Source organism: Typopeltis vanoorti, chromosome 7 (genome assembly GCF_054136105.1).
Source record: "Typopeltis vanoorti isolate ZY-2024b chromosome 7, IOZ_Tvanoo_1.0, whole genome shotgun sequence".
In the NCBI taxonomy this organism is placed as follows: Eukaryota; Metazoa; Arthropoda; class Arachnida; order Uropygi; family Thelyphonidae; genus Typopeltis; species Typopeltis vanoorti.
In genome coordinates, this window is record NC_143555.1 from 82,593,977 (window position 1) to 82,618,708 (window position 24,732).

At 36.1% G+C, this 24,732-nt stretch overlaps 1 protein-coding gene across 1 annotated transcript in view; it reads right to left on the minus strand.

The window, feature by feature from the left end:
- LOC150104813 (cytokine-like nuclear factor N-PAC) overlaps positions 1-24,732 on the minus strand; it is a 418,156-nt gene that overhangs the window by 375,964 nt on the left and 17,460 nt on the right. Inside the window, exon 5 of the mRNA XM_090395069.1 lies at positions 13,979-14,064. Coding sequence (XP_090251195.1) covers positions 13,979-14,064 — 86 coding nt within the window. The remainder of the gene's footprint in view (positions 1-13,978; positions 14,065-24,732) is intronic.

Genomic DNA, 24,732 nt, shown 5'->3' on the forward strand with positions numbered 1-24,732 from the left:
GTCCTGAAGATATTTTCAGGCACAAACTTTGTTTGCTCGCACTTGGATAAAGGATTAAACTAAATTTATTATAGTCTAACCAAATGAAAAATAAACTTCTTTCAATATCAGATCTTATATTTTGGTCTTCTAAGGCACTTAATTAAACCAATCTATCATCTTTTTTCATGTCACCAAATACCCATTTTGCTAACCTTTCCTCAAGTGGTCACTTAACACCTTCATTTTGGCATATGATTTTACCATCTGTTCACTCCCCTAATTCCTCATTATATCTGTGTCTAGTCTGATCAACTCAACTTTCATATCCATGAACTAAAACTGGTCTGAACAATTGTCTCACAATTAGTTTAGTATTTAAGCTAATTTCTCTCATTCTATATATTTATTTATTCAAATGACCCCCCCCCATGCGTGTGCACGCACACACACACCATCCAGCTTTAATTATTCCGTTGTCTATTTCAAAATTTGGTTTGGTATTGTCACTAAAATTGTGCCTAAAGAGCTGAAATATTTTACTTGTTCTATAGGTTCTACATTTGAGATGCAATTTATATTTTCCATTCTGCCTATTTTCATTGTTTCTGGTGATGATTTTCATGTTAGATTTGTTAGCAGTTCTTCAAGCTGTTAAAGAATCCTGAAGACGTACTAAATTTGTTTATAATATAATATTGGCATAAAGTAAAGATGCGAGCTGAATATCTCCAATTTTGATAAGGATTAATGCCAGTTTCTTTCATGGTGTAATGCCACTGTTAATATTCTTATCTATATGGGTCATGTATAGATATGAATAAGGGTGCACACTGAAAAAGTAGGTATCCTTGTCTTATATATGTAAGATTTTGCATCAAACTATCTTACTGTCCCTCCTTCAATTCTGTTAACTTGCAGATTATGTAATGCTCTATATAATGTCCAGCTTACCTCATAACTGCAGCATTTTGAAGAACTTTCTTTTTGGCACTTTGTCTTTTCTTTTTCACATGCCGGTTTCAGATCTATAGAACTTAAATACAGATCCTTGTATATTTCCAGGATTTTTCAACATGTCAACATGAAAATCTGATCTGTAAAACCCGCATTTAGCATAAAAGCAGGTTGTTCTCACCAAAGATTCTCTTCCACTATTATTCTTTGCTTCTTCTGAAGTATGCTTACATAAATCTTGTCTGGAACACTCCTAATTCTCACTTTTTTTTTTAATAAAGTGGTACCAAGCAAGCTCTACTCAAATCGCCTGAAATTAAACTTTCTGAATTATGCTCAAATACCTCCACCTATCGAAGCATTTCTGTCCAAATATCTACTCTAGCAGTTTCTTTCCACATTTCACACTTTCAATGGATTTTTGTCCTACAAGTGTTGAGTTTATGTGAATAATAATAATTGAGATTAATAATCAATGGGCTTTGGCTTCTGCAAATTTTCAATAACTATACTATTTTATGTTCATAAATTTTATTCAGTTGTAATGAGTCGTCATTAAACTGTGTGTGGCTAGCACATAAATAAACAGATTAACATCTAGAGACTGAAAAGATGTCAAGTATATTTTATCTTATTCCATTTTAGCACTATTACTCTTTCACTTGTACAGGCAACATCAGACTGGATGTGAGCACATTAATCTAAATGCTCATGCATATACATCAGAAAAGTTATTTTTTACATGCACATATATTATATAACTGTTTCAGGAAGAATGTCATCAGTAAAGCAGTAAAAAGATTACTGTTTTGCATGAAAAGAGGAAAGCAGCAATAAACATTGTGTAAAGCTCAGAAATTTTAATTTTTCAATAATCACATGAATATTAAATTGATAATTCCTGCAACAGTTGTAGTTAAGTCTTTACTACAACCATGTGTTGTTTCCATGGTAGGCATTGGCTTTATGATTATATAAATGTGCAAGAAATGTCTATCATTAATCCTAAGATGGCAACCTTATACAGTGATCATTAGATAGCATAGTGTTAATGAAAAAAGCCACATAAGAATAGCAAATGTGGCATAATGATGGTGGATAACAGTAGCAAGATAAAGGGAACATGCAAAAGACAAACTATAGAAGAATGAAGGCAGCTGGAAAGATATGCACATGAGTGAGGATATTAGAAAAGAATTGGTAAGGTTGAGAAATAAACTGGGGCACATGAGAATGAGATAGGACAATTAAAAAAAGAGTGCGAATTGTAGGTGTGCAAAAAGGAAGGTACCAGCAGTAGAGAAGTCAAAGATGAAAGAATGCCATGGAATGAGGACACTAGTGTAGTACTGTATGATAACTCAGTGATAAAAGATATGAAAATGGAGCAAGTGTCAAAAGTATGTTTGAGAGGAGAAATGATAGAAAGAGTGAGGCTGTGGAGAGGAGATGAAGTGCAAGGGCTAAATGCATTTGGGAGAAATTGTAAATGAAATAGCACAGAATTTCGGTATTTCTAGAGACAGCAAAAGTGGAAGAATTATGTTGCCAAAGTATTATATAATATGAAGGAACTCAGGAGAAGAGCAATGACTATGAATGATATGACAGAATGTAAAGGAAAAAAGGACTTGAGTATGTAGATATATGGAATAAATTTGAAGGTAGGAGCCATTAATAACTACCTTATGTAGACCATCTGAGTGAGCAGCACTGAAGCTGGGTAGATTGTTGATGAAAGGAGGAGTGTGTGGCCAGTCAGATAAATAAAAACTACACAAGATTGTGAGTAAACTACCAGGATTGGTGGGAGTTAAATGAGAAGGGAATGCAAGCTAAGAATGCAGGGATGGTCACAATGGGACAAAGTCAAATTCCTCACCACATCATTCAAGTCCTTTGACTTTGTCCCACTGAGGCCATCCCTGCATTCTTAGCTTACATTCCCTTCTCATTTACTCCCACCAATCCTAGTAGTAGAAGTATGCTACTATGCTTATACACCAATATAAGGAGTACTGGGTATAGTTTATGGCCTTGACTCAGTTCTCAAGTCATCGGTGTCAGTGAGATGTAGTTAACAGACCATCTGAGTGAGCAGCACTGAAGCTGGGTAGATTGTTGATGAAAGGAGGAGTGTGTGGCCAGTCAGATAAATAAAAACTACACAAGATTGTGAGTAAACTACCAGGATTGGTGGGAGTTAAATGAGAAGGGAATGCAAGCTAAGAATGCAGGGATGGTCACAATGGGACAAAGTCAAATTCCTCACCACATCATTCAAGTCCTTTGACTTTGTCCCACTGAGGCCATCCCTGCATTCTTAGCTTACATTCCCTTCTCATTTACTCCCACCAATCCTAGTAGTAGAAGTATGCTACTATGCTTATACACCAATATAAGGAGTACTGGGTATAGTTTATGGCCTTGACTCAGTTCTCAAGTCATCGGTGTCAGTGAGATGTAGTTAACAGAAGATATGGTTATAGCATCTTTCGAAAAGACAACTGTTCTGATCTCAGAAGAGTTAAGTCCTTATGAAACCTGAAGAAAACAGTAGTGTTATTGGCTTAGAGGGGGCATCTGGTGCGAGACTGAAGTGAGCATGAATTTTAGTTATTTAGTGGGATACTGCTACAAGTCAGGAAATGTAGAGGATGATTCTGAAATGTTTAGGCAGCTGGGAGGAATGACAGAAAGGTGATAACAGGTGACTATGTGGAAGCAGAAAGAGAACAGTCTGAATAAGGAGGCTGAACTGCTTGAGCTACTTAGGAATAACTACCTTATGCAGCATGTAGTCAAAAGCAACATGTTGGACATGAGTGTCGGATTTAATACCATATACAGTGATAATAGATGTTACCACAATAACACAAACAGAGTGTGATCGTGTGATTTTGACATGGGAAGTAGCTAGACAAGTATAAAATTCGAGGAACAAAATGTGTGAATTAGAGCAGGAGACTATGATAAAGTAAAGATTGGCAACATGTTGTGGCCAGATCAATTGAAAGGGAGAAAATTCAGTGCCTGAGATTTGGTCTGAAATCAGTTATTTATGGCAATGTCAGATTGTATTAATAAGGCTAGGAAGATAAATAAAATAGAGGTGAAATGGATGAGTGAAAGAATTAAGCAGGAGCTTCTAAGAAAGAGGATGTTATAAAAGACAAAGAACTAGATACCCCTCAGCAGCATTAGAGTATAAGGCACACCCAGGAAGGCGGCAAGTGTGACGATGATAGAGAAATTGGCATATGAAAGGAAATTGAAGCAGCCAAGAAAAACTAGAGAATTCTATAGTTATATTGATAGTAAAAGAAAGGATGAATATACAGTCTGACTAGTTGCTGGAGATGGAACATGGCTAACATTGATGGAAGATGTAATGGAGATGTTCAATGAATATTTTGTTAGTATATTTCATGTGGAGAGAGAGAGAGAGGAGAGTGTTGAATAACAATAGGAAAGACAGAAGACTAACAAGAAATGGAGAATTGTTTAGAATTTTAGCATTCATGTTAATAAGGTTGTGAGACTGGATGGGAATATTGCCACTGGATGATGGAGATGCACAAAAGAGCTGTCAGTGCCATGAAAGAAAGGATGCCCTTTACTAGATTATGCAACAAGAATCTGGCAACAGGAACAGTCCCAGAAAAGTGAAACAAAGGAAATTGGCTGGCATACCTGTTCTCCAGCCAAAAGGCTGCAGGTCCAAATACAGTCATACCTTGACTTACGCAGTTTCTTATATGTACGTATTCCCATCCCGCTTCACCACTAGTCTTATTTTTCAGGCGCTGGCCACATTCGCCAGTGTCGCACATGCACTGATGTGTTTTGCGCAGTCTCCATTCATACATGATTTTTATAGTCTACAAACGTTGCGATTGTTTAATGTTATGTTCTTGATAAAAATTTTATCACATAAAAAATAATAACGTCATCCAAAATAAGCAAATCCAATTCTTCTACAGCTAGCAAGAAAAGAAAAACATCGACTTTGGAAACAAAAACTAAACATCATTAAGGATTTTGAAGGCAGAATAAAAATTTGTGAGCTAGTAAAGAAGTTTGATCTACAGGAATCCACAGTAAGAACAATCATAAAAGAAAGGTTTACAAATTTTGGAGGACATAGATTCTAACGAAGAATGAATTGTAGCCACAAGGCAAGGAATAAAAACATCATTAGCTTGCTATGAAGAAATTTTGCGTGCCATGGCACCAGACGAAGATTTTATGAAACCATCGACATAACTTTCTTTTTTTATGTACAAAAAACTACACTTATGATTATATTTCTTAAAAAATATAGGTGTTTTTTAAGCCTTTGGTCCTAATTGTATGTTTGTATATATAAATTACATGCAAAATTATACCCCGAGTTACGTGAATTCGACTTATGCGCTTTGTTTCCCACCTACCGCGTAACTTCGGGGTTTTACTGTACTGCCATGATGATGTTTGCGATTGTCTGTGAAAATACTAGTAGCAGTGGATGGCATTGGTGTAGACGATGCTAATTTCAGTTTGTAATAGTTGGTGGATTGAGTGGTGGAGACAGCTGTAGAGTAGGTGTCCTCCCTCGATGAGTCTTTGGACTCCCTTTGGAGGTGTCATGTAATAATAATAAAAATTCACGTCAATGGTGTCCACTATAGGTCCATGTGTATATATCAATTGCAGAGGTGGTGTTAAGCTGATTAGAGACAAATCTGGATTGAGGATGGAAATCTTGGGAGATCACCACAGGTTTGTTTACATGACATCTTGCTTCATTGATCGGACTGCATTTTATAATAGGGCGACTAGGGTATTGAACAGCAAATGCTTATATATGACCATCATACCTATCAAGGATTTAGGCCTAGAGTGGCCTGTTCCAACCTTAGAAGTCATTGCTTATACGTGGATTTATTAAAGCATCTGACAGATTAACTTGATAAACTACATGGGATGGATAGCCAGTTTATAGTTTGGTTACAGAGATGGCTGACTGACAGGAGTCAGCAAATTATGTACAAGAGTATACGGTGTCCCAAAAAAAGGAAGATAAAAAGTAAGAGTGCCAGAGCTGTTTTAGGACCACTATTGTTTATATATATATATTAAAATATAGATATTTAATGACTTTAAACCAAGATAAAACATTAAGTTTTAATGAGAATGATACAACTCGTTTCAGCCTTTTACAGCCTAAAACAGATACCCACTAAAGGTAGAACACAATAATAAAAATTGAAGTTACAAAAAACTGAGAATTACAGTCAAAAATGCAATACATAATTCACATAAAAAACGTTGTATTTTTCAAGTTGTTCTATTCAATGTGCCATTGTCTGTTGCGTGCGTGCTTGTAAGTTCTCGAGAATGCCAGTATTGAACAACTGCAGTATGGCTATCAGGGATGTTGTAACTTAAATTGCTGTTCAAATGTTCAGGATTAAGGAGGATTTCCCTGGATTCCATGATTTTCCTTTCAAACTCATCACTGCAGCGAAAAATGTTTTCGGATTTATCCCCTCAAACTGAGCAACTTTGTAGATCATCATGAGGATTGTTTGAGAAAGGAACAGACTGGATAGTGCCGATGCATACGATCTTTTATAGGAGATGTCTCTCTTATGCTCTTCTATACGTAGTTCAATAGATTTGTTAGTCTGTCCAAAGTAAGGAATATTGCAATTGCACCATAAGTTGTACACACCTGGATATTTTAGATTGTGAATAGGCTTCGGATGGCTTATAAGAGAATGAATTTTAGGTAGTGTAGTAAAAAACGTCCTGATGTATTTTTTAAGGACTTTAGCCAATTTATTGGAGACTGAACTAATGTATGGGATGGGGATGCTACCTTTAAAATTAGTAGTTTCTGTAGTACACTGCCTAGGAGGATCCAGAAGAAATTTGTTAATCGTTTTTTCAGAATATCCATTTTGATTAAAGATCAGGGAAAGGTGACTAATTTCTTTTTTGGAGCTCATCTGGTTCATTTAAAATGAGAGCGTGCTCTGTGTCCTAAGGTAGAGATAGTTCCCAGCTTTTGTGGTGGAAAGTGATGAGATTGACAGTGCAGATATCTATGTATGAGTGAGTTTTCTGTATATAGAGATTTTAAATCTATCAGAGCATCGTGTAAGAATTACCTATAATACATTTTGTACTGGGTGGGCAAAAGGATTTTTCCCATTTTTTTAAGAAATCAATTTCATATATATATTTTTAAAATTTTTACATCATCCAGAAAGCCTGCTTTAGAAACAAAACATGAAAAATTTTCAAGCCACTGCAGGCATCCATTAAGCAGGGAAGTGGTCTCACACCAGGCAATGAAATTCATCTTCCACCTAAAATATTCACAAACATCCATGCCCACTACGGGATTTGAACCCGTGACCTGTTGGTTGAAGAACAGGTATGCTAACCATTCAGACAACCAGCTGGCAAACCAAAGTTCAGGGGGTCAGCTTACCCAGAAAAACTGCTGATATATAATGCAATGCCCCTGATAACATTTTTGTGTGCCTGGTTTGCACAAGTGGTCAGTATCTGCTCTTCAATTAACAGGTTGTGGGTTTGAGTTTTGCTGTGAACATTTATATCTACAATTGTCTTTAGGCAGGAGATGAATTTCATCACCAAATATAATACCACCTCTCCACTTTCTTGAGGTCTGAAGTTGTTTGAAAAGTCTTGATGTTTGGTCTTTAAGCAGAGTTCTTGGACTATGAGAAAAAAATAAATATAAATAAAATGCAGACCACATTTGGATTTTTGTGCATATATCTGGTCATTTGGCTATATCAGCAATAAGGAAGCAGGATTTTAATTATAATTATAATAAAACAAATATGTTGATTTTAAATAAGTTTTTGCAAGTATCTATTTTTAAAGGAGTCATGATTATGAAATATCAGTAGTTGTACTTGATTTAATATCTATTGGTTTCACACTTAGTTTATAAAGGTCTGGTTAGCTTTCAAGAGTTGCAGGCCAGTTTGGTAACATAGCAGTGATGAATCTTGGTACCTGCATTTCTGGTATTGGCTTCTTAATATTGATACAGTGGTTTTTGTTTCTTCCTGAAGTGATAAAGGCTCACAGAATAGGAGGGGTTTGATAACATACTTTTGATGTTCTTGATATTAGTGTTTGTAGTCATTATTTCATTTATTAATATTTAGTGTTTTACATTCCTATTTTGTCATGCTTACAGTTTTATTTTTCTGTTGTAACTTCCTGTAATACATTATATGCAACTAAGAGCTTGAAAAACTAACCTTCAACCATCTTGTTAGCCATCAAAACAAGACATTGGCTTCCAGAAATTTTTCTTGCACTTGTCAGTAGTATTCCTGTTGATGGCGTTAGTGATGTTTGGCTTATTTCTTCTGCTAATGTTTGTGTTGGAATTATATCATATTATTACTGATGCTTCCCACTGGATGTTTCCCTTGGCTATTTATTATATTTTAATCTCTGAATTCTCTTCAGCAATTCATTGTGCTAGTTGTTTCTTCATTTTATGTGTGCTATGGACAATATTAGCTCCTGTGTATATGATGATACTGTTTATCACTATTAATTTTATACTTTTCTATTGTGCATTTGTTGTGTTTTTTATTTTTTAAATTCAATCTTTTTTTTATGTCTTCTTAACTCCATAGTATAGTACACATGATACTTATGTGACGTAGTTTGGATTTCTCCGTTATCAGTCACATACTTGCACCAATATAAATAGCATGGTTATAATGGATGCAGCAAGTGAAGATATTCAAAAAGCTAAAATTCTCGGAATGTCATTGAGACCAATATCATTTTTATTGAGTTTAACTGATCATTTTCAATGCTTCAAATATTTAAATGTTTCAAGTACTAGTAAACATTAAGGCCCGATCTACAAATTTCTCATAATGGTACATTTGAATTACATTTGAATTTTATGACCATGTTCCAACACACTCGCAACATTAAAAAATAAAATAATTTATAGTGACTAGATGTATGTCACTTGAAATTATTTTCAGTTTAAACTAATTGGCAAAAGTTCCAAAAATATGCAATTCTAATTTCTGAATTATAATCATTTACTCATTATTTTCTTTCTCAAATTAAATTTTAAAACAATGTTAATACTCTTTTAAACTTGCAAATTTTTCACACAATTTAAATATTGGTGTTTTGCTGACCTATATATTATGTCTCATAAATGCCTTTTTGAAAGAAGCAATAATGATTACAAAGCTAACCTGAGAGTGGATAATTTCTTGCAGGAATTACAAGGTAAATTTACCTCTAACAATTAACAAGGTCTTTTACATTTACCGTATAATTTACTGAAGTACTTTCATAATATATTACACAGCAATTTTCGCATGGGAAGAGTGATCGTTTCAGAATAACGAGCAGTTCATTTTAAAGATAAAATTAGGTATTTCTCTTTTTTATTACTTTTTTGTGGAGGGATTAAAGGGAGTTCCAATGTAACATATTTCTACAATCAATAAAATCTTATTACACGACATAACACCAAGCACTACACACACATACACAGCATATGAAGATATAAGAACATATCAATCACAGTCGCAGCAGTTATCCAGAATATATTTGATCCAATAACAGTAAGCAGACGCTCCAATTTGAAATCTAATACTCGCTTGTCAACTACCACACATTTTGGATACATTCCATGTGGAACATACACGAATATAATTAAACTAGGTAAGAGAATCCAGTGAGTTTCACTTTCACAGCAAAAGTTTTTCTTCCACGTTTTATGTGTATGCGCAAAATATAGAAATTGGCATTACAAATTAGTGTTAAATTAAGAAGCATGGACGCCGCGTAACTGCTGTCGGCGTAATATAAAATGAGAAACAAAGCGCACTTACCCGAGCAGGCCAAGGGGAAAATCCCTTCATTTTTGCCCTACATAAATAAAAATAAATAATAAGTATCCATTTCATACTTAAAGAGTATAAATTTGGCTTCACGAATTCATAGTTTATCAAAATTGCAAATCACTTACCACACAAGATCACCAACGTTAAATTTCGACGCCATGCTGAACGAAAAACATGCGAATGCATGACGGGATTGTTAGTGAACTAAAATTTAGTTGTCTTTCCCGCTCCATAGATGACGCCAAAGAACAGTCAGCGAACAAATGACCATCGTTATATGGAGTGATAGATGTCAGCACCTCTCAACGGCTTCACGAAAATAACGATAATGGTTTAATATATTACGCACTATATCAGCCAATATAACTAATATTACTCTGAAGCCGATTTTAACTGTATTTTGTAATTCTGAAGTAATGCAGCAGATTTAAAATTACTTTCAAAAGAACAAAATTACTTAGTCACTATTTCAGCCATTCAGACTTGCATTTATTTAGGATGAAATCAGTAGCATATAGGACAAATAATACAGCATAATTCAGATGATTGCAGAATACCAGTGATTGATCAGTGACACAATGCACATCACGTTGTTGAGAAATCAAATTTAAGGCTGCCTACAGCTCCCTTCCAAAATGTTTGGGCTAAAAGAGCTGTACCTACTTCACTGTGGGAATTAGAGGATCTTATCTTATTTTATTAAAATGGCGTCTGCATATATCTAAAACAGCAACATTAAATAAATACTTTAGATAAATTTATTTAAAAAAATCAAAATAAACTGATTCGTATTGCTCACCAATCGTGAAATTTGCTTACCGTGATATTTTGATCCCAATTAATCTCGGTAAGTGAACATCTACAACGTGGCTTGGAAATAAGTCAGTGGACACCCCATGGGGGAGGTGTGTCGTGCCATGTAACGAGTGACGTGTTTGTAGCAGTATAAATTAGAGGAATATGATGCTCCCAAGTCAGTGCAACTCTGACCAGGTGAAATGGCTGCGAGAAGGGAACTGATGGAGTTTGAAAGAGGCACTATGATAGAATGCCATGTTGCAGGCCTAACTGTTCGGCAAATTGGGCTATCAATAATCGGTGATACCATATTGAGATGGAAGCGCAGGAAGTAAACTGCAGGTGCTACTCGCAGTGGAATACCCACCGCACTCACCGAACGTAACCATATGGTGCTACGAAGGACGACATGGTACAACCGCCATTCGTTGGCAGACACGTTAAATGAGTAGTTCTGGGCGTCCACTGGAACACGAATTTGAACAAGAACATTCCACGTCCTACTTTCCAGCAAAGTGTTGTAAAGTGGGACGTGGAAACTTGGAAAATTGTGTTATAGAAGGATGAATCACGCTACCCCCCCCATAACCGTGCAGATGGACAGATGCTTCTGAACGTCTCTTATCAGATTGATAACCCTAAGTATGAAATTCGAAGGTGTCAGTGCGATAGTAAGGTCTTTATTTTCCTAGTTTGTCTCGGACCACTGTCTGTGGTGCCACGAACATTAAACCATTCTGGAAAATGCAATGCTTCCTACTTTTGGATACTCTATGGAACTGAATATTGTCTCTTTAAATGCACTTTGCTTTGTCATCAGCAAAGCAAAGTGTATTGTCATCAGCAGCCTGATGACAATGCACTTTGTCATCAGGCTGCTGCTGTAACTACATGATTTGTGAATATGAACATTACCACACTTGACTGAACTCAACAGAACTCTGATACAACCCTACTGAACATCTGTGGGATGAACTGGAGTGTCAGCTGGGATCAAGGGACATCTGTCCCACAACAGTCCAGAACCTTGTTACATGCCTACAAGAACACGATCCAAAATTCCCATTGATCGCTATTGTACGCTTGTGGAAAATATGCCCAGTAGGACTGCTGCAATTATTGCATCGAAAGGAGATCCTACATCTTGTTAAGGTAGGTGCCACGGCTATTTTTTCCTTCTCATTATGGTATCCATTGACTTCGTTCCGAGCAGTGTATATATGGCGTTTTATGTAGCCAAATTCGTATGAGCTAACAATGGTCGGTGACCACATTCAATGTAGTTAAAGATTAAAATTGCCATTGTTTAGCATTCGGTCTTAATTTTATGCAGCCAAAACAGATTAATTTTACAATGATGAACACTTGGAGGAGAGTCATGATATTCTCATACAAGAAACTATCTTCTAGAACATCTCGAAGATGCAGAGGTGCATTTTCCTATACTACTGAAAAAATATTTTTAGAACATTTCAGCAGTTCTGCCTGTGTAGCTCAATGGAAGTGGTGTTTGGACTCCTCAGCGCTAAACCGCCAGAAGATAGACGTCGAGTTCAAGTCTAGTCGCCGACTAGAGGAACTTTTCTAAGTCCTTTTTTGACCAGCTCTTGTCCGTGCCAGAGAGAGGCTTTCCTCCCGGAGATTCGGGTTTTTCGTACTGTAAATTCAAGAAAATCGACCATAGAACCCGCATTATTTCAGACATTAAAAAGTTTGTGTTTGGGACCAGGAGATGGCGGCACTTGTTGAGCCGTATTTTCACTGCGGGAGGCTTAATTAGTGGTAGCCTTGAGCCACTTATCTTTGATTGGCTACCAGTAGAGATTGAACTGCCCACTCAGCCTCCAAAAGTTAGATGGAGGTGAAACGGCCTCGCCTACTCCCTTAACGGGAATAAAATGGCATTAGCTGATTTTTATTTTTGCAGCAATTCTTTAGGGATATAGGATCAAAGAGACAGGTAGTTATCCTCATAAGATAGAGCATTTACCGAATTTTCGGTAAATGCTCTGTCTTTTTCCCCCCATTTTTGGTAGTCTGTAATTTCATATTAGATGTGGTTGTAACATGGTGAGCTGTATATTGTTAGAGAGTTACATAATATTCCAGAAAGAGAGCTCCTAGGTGCCTTTACCAGACGGAAAAATCAGGTATGCCATTCAGTAGTCTTGCTAAGTCTTATGAAGTGTTAGCTGGGCAATAGGGGGCATCATTCCCCCTCTACGAAGATCGGTAATAAAATTATATTTTCTTTGAATTCTAGTTCTAGTTTTGCTAAACAGTACATATACTGAATAAGACGAAACAAAGTTGAGAGCACAAGAACTAAAGTGCGCTTCAGTAGAGGCAGACTGGCTCGGTCTGTAGGCTACCGGAATTTCCTGTCGGCTGTCGTGCGAATGAACCGAAATATCTCTCGTGGTGTTTTTAAACACATCGAAGCATAATTTTTATTCAGATAATACTACCATAAATAAAAATGTTTCTCACGCGCGAGCGGCAAATGCGGCGAGGTGACAAAAAAAAAAAAAAATTATTGGTAAATGTTCGATTATGCAGAGAGCACAGTTTGTTATGCTTTGACCTTAATTATAAGCGAACTACCACGTTATATTTAAACTATTTCCCTTTTTTTGGACTTATTAACTCCTGTGTATTTTTCTTAGAACGCACGTCTGAATGTGTGCGGCGAATTTAGTGTGGAGAGTATTTAGTATACATTTTGGTTATTGGAGATACTCGCTTGTCGTGAAAGACAGCTTTAACTACAATTTTTGGTCATTGTCGCATTACAAATATTATATTTTATTGTCATATTGCTATCGATGACAGTTCAGAATCGATGAACTTAATAAAGCTACTCTTCATAAAACCAAAATTATTTTGTATTCTATCACCAGTCTTTGAAATCAGAAATGACGTTTCTTGAAACCGATTTTAAAGATAAACAGACTACAATAAACAAACAAACAAAACAAAAAAAAAACAGGTTAAATTGATTCCAATAAAACATATACAGCGAAATCCAAAATATTAAAAAAACATAATAAATGTGTCTAATGGAACAGTTTTAATGAAAGGCATTTAAAATACTGTCATCTTTACGAAGAATTTTCATATTTGAATATCAGAAATACTCCAGAAAATTCGGTTCTAAAAACTAAGTGAGTTATTTAAAAAAATAATAAAAATAACAATTAATAAATAAAACATTAAAAAAAAGGAAATACTACAAGTAGAGCTGATGAATTTTAAAATTAAATATAGTAAATTCAATTCAATTTCTACTGAAAATATTCGGTAAATAAATATCGGCGCTTACTTACAATGACTGCGATGAAACTGTTAGTGTTACTGACAGGGCCGACGGTGCAAGACGTGCATTTCCACGGGGCGACAAAGTTGGCATAAACTATACGAAAAATAAGGGAGAAGGGGCGGCCCTGGTTACTGAAAATTGCGAATCCAGAAAACACTAAGTATCATGCTGTTATCCAGTTTTAACTGCACATTAACATATAGGTGAATTTTTTAGCCTATAAATTTGTATTGCTAAAAAATTCACCTATATGTTAATGAACATATAGGTGAATTTGAACGCCAGGTGTTCCTCGCAGAACACCTGGCGTCAAAGCCAGGTGTTCTGCGAGAGGTTTTCTCAAAACTAATCATGTGACATTATGCTAAAAAAAAAAGACTTAGTTCGATAACCTGGATATTCTTAATGGATTAGCATCAAAAACGATTTTTCAAAATAACTTATACATGTATTTGTAACATATATAATTATTTAAAAATAATGGAAAATGGGAAAAAATAAAAGTAAGATAAAATACAGACAATAGATTTATAAAAATGGATAACATATTTTCAAAATCTCTGGACTGATGATAATAAAAAAGTAAAATTTTATACAACAAAGAATGATCTAACAGAATATATTACGATATCAGAACTGAAAAAAAAAATACAACAAATAAGATGAAAAATAGGATATTACCAGAAGCAGACATTATAAACAAGAAACTGTACAAAAATGCTCGTGAAAAGTTAATAAATGACTTCCGAAATTCTTTAAGCCAGCGTTAGTAAGGTGGGGTGTCACAGACCCCAAAGATTTCAAATTGACTATAACTTTTTAACAACGCGTGGCGGTGAGTCATGCCTTATAGATGACGCTTTGACAGACGAAGAGCCATTTAGCGAAGATGATAATAGTGAAATTGATTTAAAATTAGCCAGTAATCATGAGGTAATTTTGTGGATCTGCGTTTTTATTCTGTAAAATTACAGGACACTTAAATAATACGTAATCTAATATTGATTAAAAAGATATCATCATCATCTTCCTTATACCCTCTTTTACCTTACGGTGTCGAGGGTCCATTGATCAACGGACCTCACTCCGTTTTTACAGGATAAGGTGGTCAGCCTTATGCCCCGGTGTATCCTATGGCCTGTAGTGTTGAGTTCTCAAGGCCAGTTTGCCTGCTTGCGGGATGAAAAACCCCAGAATAAACTGGGGAAAAAACCCTGCTGTCCACGCCCAAGACTGGCTAACTTGGCTATGGCTCCTCACGTCACCGACGGGAATCGAACCTAGGACACTCCTTCCCCAGGCATATGGTTGCGAAGCGCATAGCCACTAGGCTAACCGCCCGAACGAAAAGATATGGATTTCTATAATACACTACATTATTTGGGTGGGTCTGTGGGTCCCCACCTTACCATTTTTATTACATTTTCACACCAGCGTCTGAATTTTGGGAAAAAAAAATCCTGCAAATGCACACTAAGAGTGTGCATTTGACACACTCTTAGTGTGTTAAATGCAGGGTACAAAATATATGCAGGAATATTAAAAGAGAAAGTAAATGGTATAAGGCTTAATTATCTAAAATTATTAAACGAAAAGACAAGAGAATTTCTAAAACACACGTGGCCTTCATTTATAATGAAAAAGCTTTTGATAAAATTAATAGAAAAAAATTATTTTAAATATTAAATACTGATCTAAATATAAATACCAAAACAGCTTCCACAATCTATACAAGATATATATATATAATCAGCGCCGGCGCTTAATCTTTTTCTTGTGTGTGTGCGATTAATATTCGGCGCCTTTCCAAAAAAGTTTTTTTTTTTGAATAAAGTGTGAATAAAACGAACAGGAAATGAAAAACAAATGAAAACGGCTTTACAGTATAATGTTACCTACGGATTAGTCCTGCTTATACAATTTTTTTTTACACGGAACTCAACAATTAATCATAAGTTGATTTATGATCCAGCAAAATATAAAAAAAACTATTTTAGGTATATTTTCGTAAATTTTAATAAAATATTACAGTGATATAATCGGGTCCAGGATACAATTTCAGAATTTATTTGTTCGTTTCCGGGAAGATCAAGGGGCCCGAACGGAAGACGACGTACATTCATAATTATATGTACCATTCTGTGCCATTCGTTGATCGTTTAAACTCTTATCTCATATTTTTTTACATCTTTTAGGCGCCTGTGTATATTGCACACTTCGCACACGCCACCACCCGGGCCTGTAATCTGGAAACATCATAACCCATTTGGTATACAAATAAATTCACAATATAAAATCCAGAATATCAAAAGTAAAGACATAATAAGAAGAGAAAGCCCAATAAGAAATCAAATAGTGACAGATAATAAATTATTAGAAAAGTAAATATTTTCAAATAGCCCGGATGCAACTCATCATCTCTCCTTCTTCTTCTTCCTCAGCTTATCCCACTTAAGTAAGGTCGCTGTTTTTAGTGAGTCTCCTCCACATCTTCCTTTCTTGGGCAGTAACCACATCACAGTTCTTCATCTTTAAGTCCTCCTCCACCAGCTCCCTCTATCTCTTCTTTGGCCACCAGCGTTTCTTCCTTCCCTGCACATCAATCTGCATAACATTTCTTTCCACATACTCGTCCTCCCTCCTCATCACATGACCAAACCATCTCAATCTCGCCTCCTGTATCTTCGCTCCTAAGTTCGTAACGTTCAAGTTCCCCCCCTCACATAGTCATTTCTCAGACCATCCTTTCTGGTCACACCACACATCCACCTAAGCATTCTCATCTTCGCTACCTCCATCCTGCTGATGTTATTTTTCCTCAGGGTCGCAGTTTCCATAGCATACGTCATAGCTGGTCTCACCACTGTCCTGTTGATTTTCCCCTTTAGATTGGAGGCACCCCTCTTATCACATAGCACTCCAGCCATATCTTTCCAGTTCCTCCATCCAGCTTGCATCCTGCATTCCACTTCCTTCTCAGCTTCTCCATCCTCTTCACTGTTGAACCTAAGTATCTAAAGTCACTAACCTTCCTGGTGACATTTCCTTCCAGCTCCAGATCTGTCTCTTGGCTGTCATCCCCTTTGCAACACATGTACTCTGTCTTACTTCTGCTCAGTTTCATCTCTCTCTCTCTCTCTTTTCTCTCTCTCTCTCTCTCAGTACTCTCCTCCTAGAGATAGATAATATTTCCAATTTACTTGTCACTTCTCTTGATTCTGCACAAGGCACGATGTCATCCGAATACAACATTGTCCAAGGTGCGTTTTCTCTCACCTCTTCCGTCACCATCTCCATCACAATATTAATCAGGAACGGACTTAATGCTGACCCTTGATACAAACCACCTGCCACTTGAAAAGTTTCTGTCTCTCCCAGACAGGTCCGAACTCTTCTCTTCACGTTTCTGTATATCGCCTGCACCAACCTGACATATTTCTCGGCACCTTCTCCTTCAGAAGGTACCGAAGCACTTCTAGGCACTCTATCGCACCTTTCTCCAGATCAATAAATACTAGATTTAGCTCCCGTTGTTTCTCTCAAAACCTTATACGATGCAACTCATCATATAAAGATGAAAAAATATAGACATTTAAATATCAAGTTTTGTTAAAGTAAACGGCATAATAAACAATCCATTTCAGTTAATCCTGGTAAAAAAAAATTAAAAAAACCAGAATCAGACTGAATAACTTCCTGTCTAATCCAGTTTTATTATGTGGAAGTGAAACATCGACCATAAAAAAGAAGAACGAAAAACGGATTCAAACAGAAGAAATGGAATTTCTCAGAAAAACAGCTGGATATACACCAAGTGGGACCATAAATCAAAATTTTACAATCTCGGAATATAAAACTAATAAACTACTGTATAAGTAAATATAAGAAAAAATGTTTAGAACATCTATGCCAAATGAACAATAACAGACTTCCAAAAATATCAAACGGACATAAAATAAACGGAAAAAGAGAATTGGATGACCAAGAAAGCAATGGTATGAAACCAGAACAGACCACGCGGCCAAAAATCCATGATAGGAAGAAGAAGAATGGATTGTTGTATTTATATTATGTTTAATGTCATGTGAAAAAGGCAATATAATAAATAATGAGGATGTTCTAATCTTAGAGTCAAAAAAGCAATATGTTTTAATAATATATTTTAAACTATACATGTTGTATTTTAAGGTTAATATGCTATTTTTACCGGTGAAGTTTTTATATCAATAGAGTTACGTTTTATAAAAACTTATTTTATAGTCGAACAAGTACTTAAATAGGTAACACAAAACTAGTCGTATATTACGTATTAATTATTTATAAACATAATTACAAAGTACATTCAGTCATGTATTGTTTTTGGCTTGCCCTTTTCACTGAACTCCAGTTCTTGGAAATTTATATTCTTGGTAATATTTATGGGGAAATGTTCGGAATGTCTGCTAAATGCAGAAGCAAGTTCTACAAGTCAGGTTTGTTGATATTATATGTTCCAACATTGCAAAAGAGAAGAGTGAGGTCTTTATTACGGAAACCAAATTAATTTATACTAATCACTTCTGGTCAGAGTTTTATCTTATTAAATATATTTAGGCATTAATCTTGGCTTATCAATGACACTCAATGCACGACAGGTTTACATCCTCATTTTCGTGGGATTCGCATTCATCAGTCAGCTAAGTGGATAGCATACTCACTCTTAAACCAACAAGCTGTAAGGAGGACCGCACGTTTCCCGAGGCTTTGGGCCCGAGGCACTGCAGTGCTCCGGAGCCTCTCCTCCTCCTCTTTGGGCCCTTAAATTGGCCCTAGTTTTTCGAGAACCCCTCAGCTAAAACCTTCTTGCTTTTATTTGTAAAGTTCTTTGCTTTCTAAAGGGATATGGAACTTAGGGTCTGAACGAAAGGAAAAATTTTAGGACCCCGTTAAGAGAATACTATGTTAAAGAGGTCAGAGAACAGACGTAATTAACGGATATAATACACTAACCTTACAGTTATAAGGTTTCTTCCTAAGTCCAATCAATCCAAGCAAAAAAAAATTATATTTTTTTTTTCGCTTTACAAATTTTAGTTTCAAAAAATCTTTTTTGCAATGTGACAAAGAGTACTAGCATGTTGCGAGAACAAAGCAACATTTGTTTGCCATTCAGTTGGAATAAGTCTACGATGCTAGGAGCCTTTAAAAGCTCTTTTTCAACTGAAAATGTGTTTCCCAGTCTTATGTGTGTGGGTGGCGGGGGTAGCGCAGTTCCCTTCAGGAAACTCGGGGAATTTTTATCCTGTTGCCGGAAAAGGTTGGTCGATTGGTAGAGCCTCTGCTACTAATGGCTCAGTTAAGTAAGTTTGAGCGCGGTTAGTAGTTGGAAGGGGTTCAATCGTTCGATGCTGTTGGCACACTCTCCCTCGATGAGTCTTTGGACTCTCTGGAGGTGTCAAATAATAATAATAATAATATACTAACACAGGTCAACTGACAGAAATAGTTTCTTTGGATGAAGGCTTTATTTTTTTCTTCATCTCTCTTATCCAGTTGAGGTCTATAGACGTGATACATCTGACTATGGGAGATGCATCACGTCTATACACCTCAACTGGTGGAGAAAAATCTGAGTTACCAGAAAATAAATAAATGTAAACAGGCTATCTTCGTATTATACGGATGACTAGCATTTATCAAAATAAAGGATCCTCGAGTCATTGACATAATTCGAATTCAGGTTCAGCAATGAAAGGCAAAGTCTCAAATAGCTCGGTCAAAATGACCGAGCTATTTGAGACTTTCTTTTCAGAGCAACCTTTTCAATGAAATTGGTCATTTAATCCATTTTCATCCGAATTCCATCATAAAAGAAAACTCATAGAATAATAGGATTATTATCGTGATTAGCTAACGTTTAGCTGATGGGGAATCTGCGATCGAGGCCAGACATGAAACTTTTCAAGCCACATCAATTCCTCAATAAATAGGATATGGTTTCAAATTGTGCGATGAAATTCATCTACCACTCGAAGATATTCAAACATCAATGTGATTCGTATTCAAAACCAACCTCTGATATTCGGAAAACAATAACGGTGGGATTTGCACCCAACTGTTGTTTGTTATATACACACACTCATGATATAAGACTTGCTGGGAAAGTAGTTTGAGAAGTCGAATAGATAGCTAACTGAGAACTTACGTATATAAATGGATAAGAGACATCTAGTGATATCTATCGCCAACATATTCACCTTCTCTCCTGTGAAAAAATAAATAATCAGTGGTAGATAAGATTACCATAAAATGATAATGAAATAAAACATTAAGTATGGACCATTTATTTTCTTTTATTCGCTTTTTGTTTATGTTTTACAATGACTTTCAGCTTGTATGAATTCATGTTCATTGAATCACGTCTTTCTCCAAATATGAACTATTTGGCGTCTCTCTCTTCCTAGAAATCTGTAGGACTTTGAGGGGATGAATTACTTTCTTCTGATACTGATGATCTTTCTGTACCATCCATTAAGATCATCTGGTTATGGCTTCTTTCTTCCTGAGTAGTGTTGGATTCGTTGGAACTCGCACTGCTGGTTCCAGCTGACTGGTCCGCGATAAACCTTTGAATGCGGGAATATGCAGAGGTGGCTGCAGGTTGTCGCCTTCTCCTTCTACGGAATCGTCTTGGAGTAGAACCATTGCGTCTGTCAGGAGAATCACCGCCATTATTGTTTCCGATAATGCTTATACGCCTCTCTCTGGAAGCATTTCTATTGTCGTTGGCCGAAAATATGCGACTCATAAGACGATGACGCATCGCATTTAAGGAAGGTCTTTGTACGCCGGGTGTTGGTGCTATATCTGTTGAATATTAAATCGATTCATGATAGGATAACGAAATACTTCAGAATTAAATCGAAGGGAATATAAAACTACAATTTATTTAAATCACTTTACAAGAATAAACCATCAGCAATGAAGTAGCTAAACTCAGTGGAATCAGTATAAGAAAGCTAAGGTTCATTAAGTAAGAATGAGGTTTATGTGTATAATTTACATTTGCTTCCAGGTATTTTTTTTTACACAAATAAATAAAATAAAACACAAAATGTCCTTGCCATCTTTATATCAGACCGAGTAGCTAATCTTTTCATAGAGAACTAAAGAAGAGTGATGCATGCTTTTGAACTATAAAGATACCAAAAGGTATATCTTTACGTTATTCTCATTAATTGGAGCACAAGAAAAAAAAGTCACATCTCACAGAAACTACTGCTATGGGAATGCTCTCATTAAACATGCTTTTAACAAGACTATATATTTTGTATGCTGAAACTTTCGACCAATAAGTGTTAATTAGCAATAACCGAAAAAATATCAGAGTTCTGATGAGCCCAACAGCGCAACTCAGGAAGAATGTTTATACATTTGCAATCTTATCTACTTACAGAAAAAATATCAGACGGTGATTTAATGACCAATCCACTTCAAATTATATAATGCTGGCTAAGAAAAATTCGAAATTAAAAATATTCTAGTTGTATGTAAAATGTTTTCTGATTGTATATATATATATATAATGTGTGCGTTATTGCAAACAACAAATGTTCTGCCTTTTAAATTTGACAAATGCACACACTTATTTTTTATACAAAAGTAAGAAGTGTTCAGAAAGAATATCCTGCCATTTTTGTCCATAAAGACAAAATAGATTGAGCAGAAGCATTGTCGTGATAGAAAAATCGTTCTTCCATTGTCACTTCTCGGAATTATTTGCAGTGATATCTCTCCATAAATGTCACAGAACATGTGAATAGCAATATTAGCTCAGAGATAAGCTTTTAGGTACTAATTAATAATCCATCAATTTGAAACAAGCAGCAAATTAGCAAGTAGATTTTACTCTATCCACATCTGGCGGTTAAGCCTTATTTGGAAATACAGTAATATCATGTCATGGTCAGCGACTGACAAGACTGACTGTCAGTCTGAAAATTTTCGCCACCTTGGAAAAATCACTACAGTAGATGGAAGAAAGGTAACCTTAATATTTCGATGACACTCGATCAACAGTAGAACAATATTATAATTTCTCATTACAATTCGCACATTTTTCTATGCCCTTTTCTAAAGGTTTCAGAATGTTAATCCCGCAGTTTACTAAAATCGACAGTACAACTTACATTATTTTACCCAATAATGCTAGTTAAGATTTCATACAGAAGATGGCAGCAGTTGTCTGTTGTACTCATAAGTTTACGTATCGTCGGTAAAAAATCAATTCATATGCAAATGAGGGCTGGCGACCGCCTATCTAACGTTTACACACACACACACACACACACACACACACACACACACACACACACACACACACACACACACACACACACACACACACACACACACACACTGCTTTACTGAAGAAATTAAAATTGGATTGATATTTAGATAGTCGAAAGAAAAGAAAATTCAAGTTCACGGATTCCAATATTTCCTCTCTTTTTTCCAACACGTACGCTGTAATACTTCCAACTGTTTCATAACATTTAATAGCTTGATTAATTTCTCATGGAAGTGATCTGTTAGTCCTGTTACATTGACTTTTTTCTTAATGACATTTCTAATGGTTTTCCATAAGTTGTTCGCAAGCTTTTTTTGAGTACTGTAGTTGCAGCAAAGCTGCTAATCGCTTTTCGAATAATGAAGCTTAAATATTACAAATCGAAAAGAATATTGTAGTTTTGAAAGGAAATTATTATTATTATTATTATTATTATTATTATTATTATTATTATTATTATTATTATTATTATCAACACCCGACCTCCATGGAGTCAGAGACTCATCGTGGGAGGTACTCACTATTGCATACAATGCTCATCCAACCTCGTTCTTAAACTGATTCAATGTGTCCACATCCACAACAAATTCACGCAATGCATTCCACTCACCAACAACCCTCCATGCAAAGAACCTACTTCTCACTCCTCTACTCATACCCTCCTTATACAGTTTCCAGCAATGGCCTCTTGTTCTACTTCCCTCTCCAATTCTATGAAAAATCTCTTTGTGAATCTTCTCTGTACCCTTTCCAACATATCCTCATCACCATGAAACCCGGCGACCAAATATGTGCACAATAATCATATGAAGCCTGATCAAGGCCTTATACAATGAAATCATAATCTCTCTATTTCTGCATGTCAGGGGTTCTCTGCATCATTGTCATTATTCGATGTGATGTCTTCACAACTTGTGCAATGTGACCCCTGAATTTCAGGTGCTTGTCCACCATCACACCTAGATCTCTCATCTCCTCTACTCCTGTTAAAGTTTCCCCAACAAGTGTATACTTTGCATCCCATCGTTGCTTACCATATCTCAAAACCTTACACTTGGCAACATTGAACTGACAGTTCCACCTACCTGCCCATTCATGCAATCTATTCAAGTTCTCTTGTAAGGCATTAACATCAGCCTGATTGTGCATTGCTCTCCCCAGTTTTGCATCATCTGCAAACAGCTGGATATCACTAGTTAAACACAGGGATCAGTTTTGGGGCCAATATCATTAACATACAAATTGAACAACAATGGCCCCAAAACTGATCCCTGTGGCACACCACTGGTGACCTTTCTCTTTCGAGATTCTGCACCCCCATATACAACTTTCTGATACCTATCTGACAGCCAGTCACTGATTCAATACAGAAGTCTGTTATGCCATCCCATCTCTTTCAATTTAATTAAGAGCTTGTCATGTGGCAGTCTATCAAAAGCCTTTGCAAAATCCAAGTACACCACTGCACATGCATCTCCTCTGCCCAAGATATTTGTCACCTTGTTATAGTACATAAGTTAGTGAAACATGAACTCCCCTTAACAAATCCTTGCTGATAACCACAGTGAATACTGCTGTTATCAACCCATTTCTGTATCCCACTTCTCACCAATCTCTCCAGGACCTTCACCACAACTCCAGATAGGTCTATAATTTGAAGCTACAGTCTTATCACCACCTTTATGCAGTGGAACAATTTTACCCTCCTTCCACTCCCTTGGAACCTATGCTGTTGCAAAAAAAAAACTCTTGTTAAACAGGCATGCCAATGGTCCTACCAGTTCCCTGAAACATTCTCTTAAGATGCGTGGTGATATTTCATCAAATCCTATCACCTTATTAACATCAAGGTTATTTATTTCCTCAATACCTCCTGCTCACTCACAATTACGCTATCCTCTTCTATGTCCTCTACACTTAAGTTCCTCCTGATTCACACCCTGGTCAGGATGAAACACCCTTATAAATTAATCACTGAATACCTCAACAATGTCTTCTGCATCAGTTAACATTCTACCACTTTCATCCCTTCATCTTTCCATGATCATTCGTCCGTCTACTTACCACATATCTAAAATATTCTCTAGGATTTCTCTTAGTCTGATTTGGCAATTTCTGCTCATACTCTACTTTTGTTTTCCTTACTAACTGAGTCACTCTCCTGGCTTTATATTCTTCATGTGACTGATTACCATTATTCATCTTGTACTTCCTCCAAACGACTTTCTTTTTCCATATTTCATGCTTGAGCTCCACATTCATCCATTTTACACCAACCTTATTCATCCTTTTGGCCTTTAGGACACATTCGTACATTGATGCTATTATGCATTTCTTTGTAAGTTCCCATGCAGCGTTTATTTCCTTACCGCTCAACTCCTCGTTCCATGTTTATAGCTCTAAGTTGTCTCCTAAGCTTGTCATAATCAAGA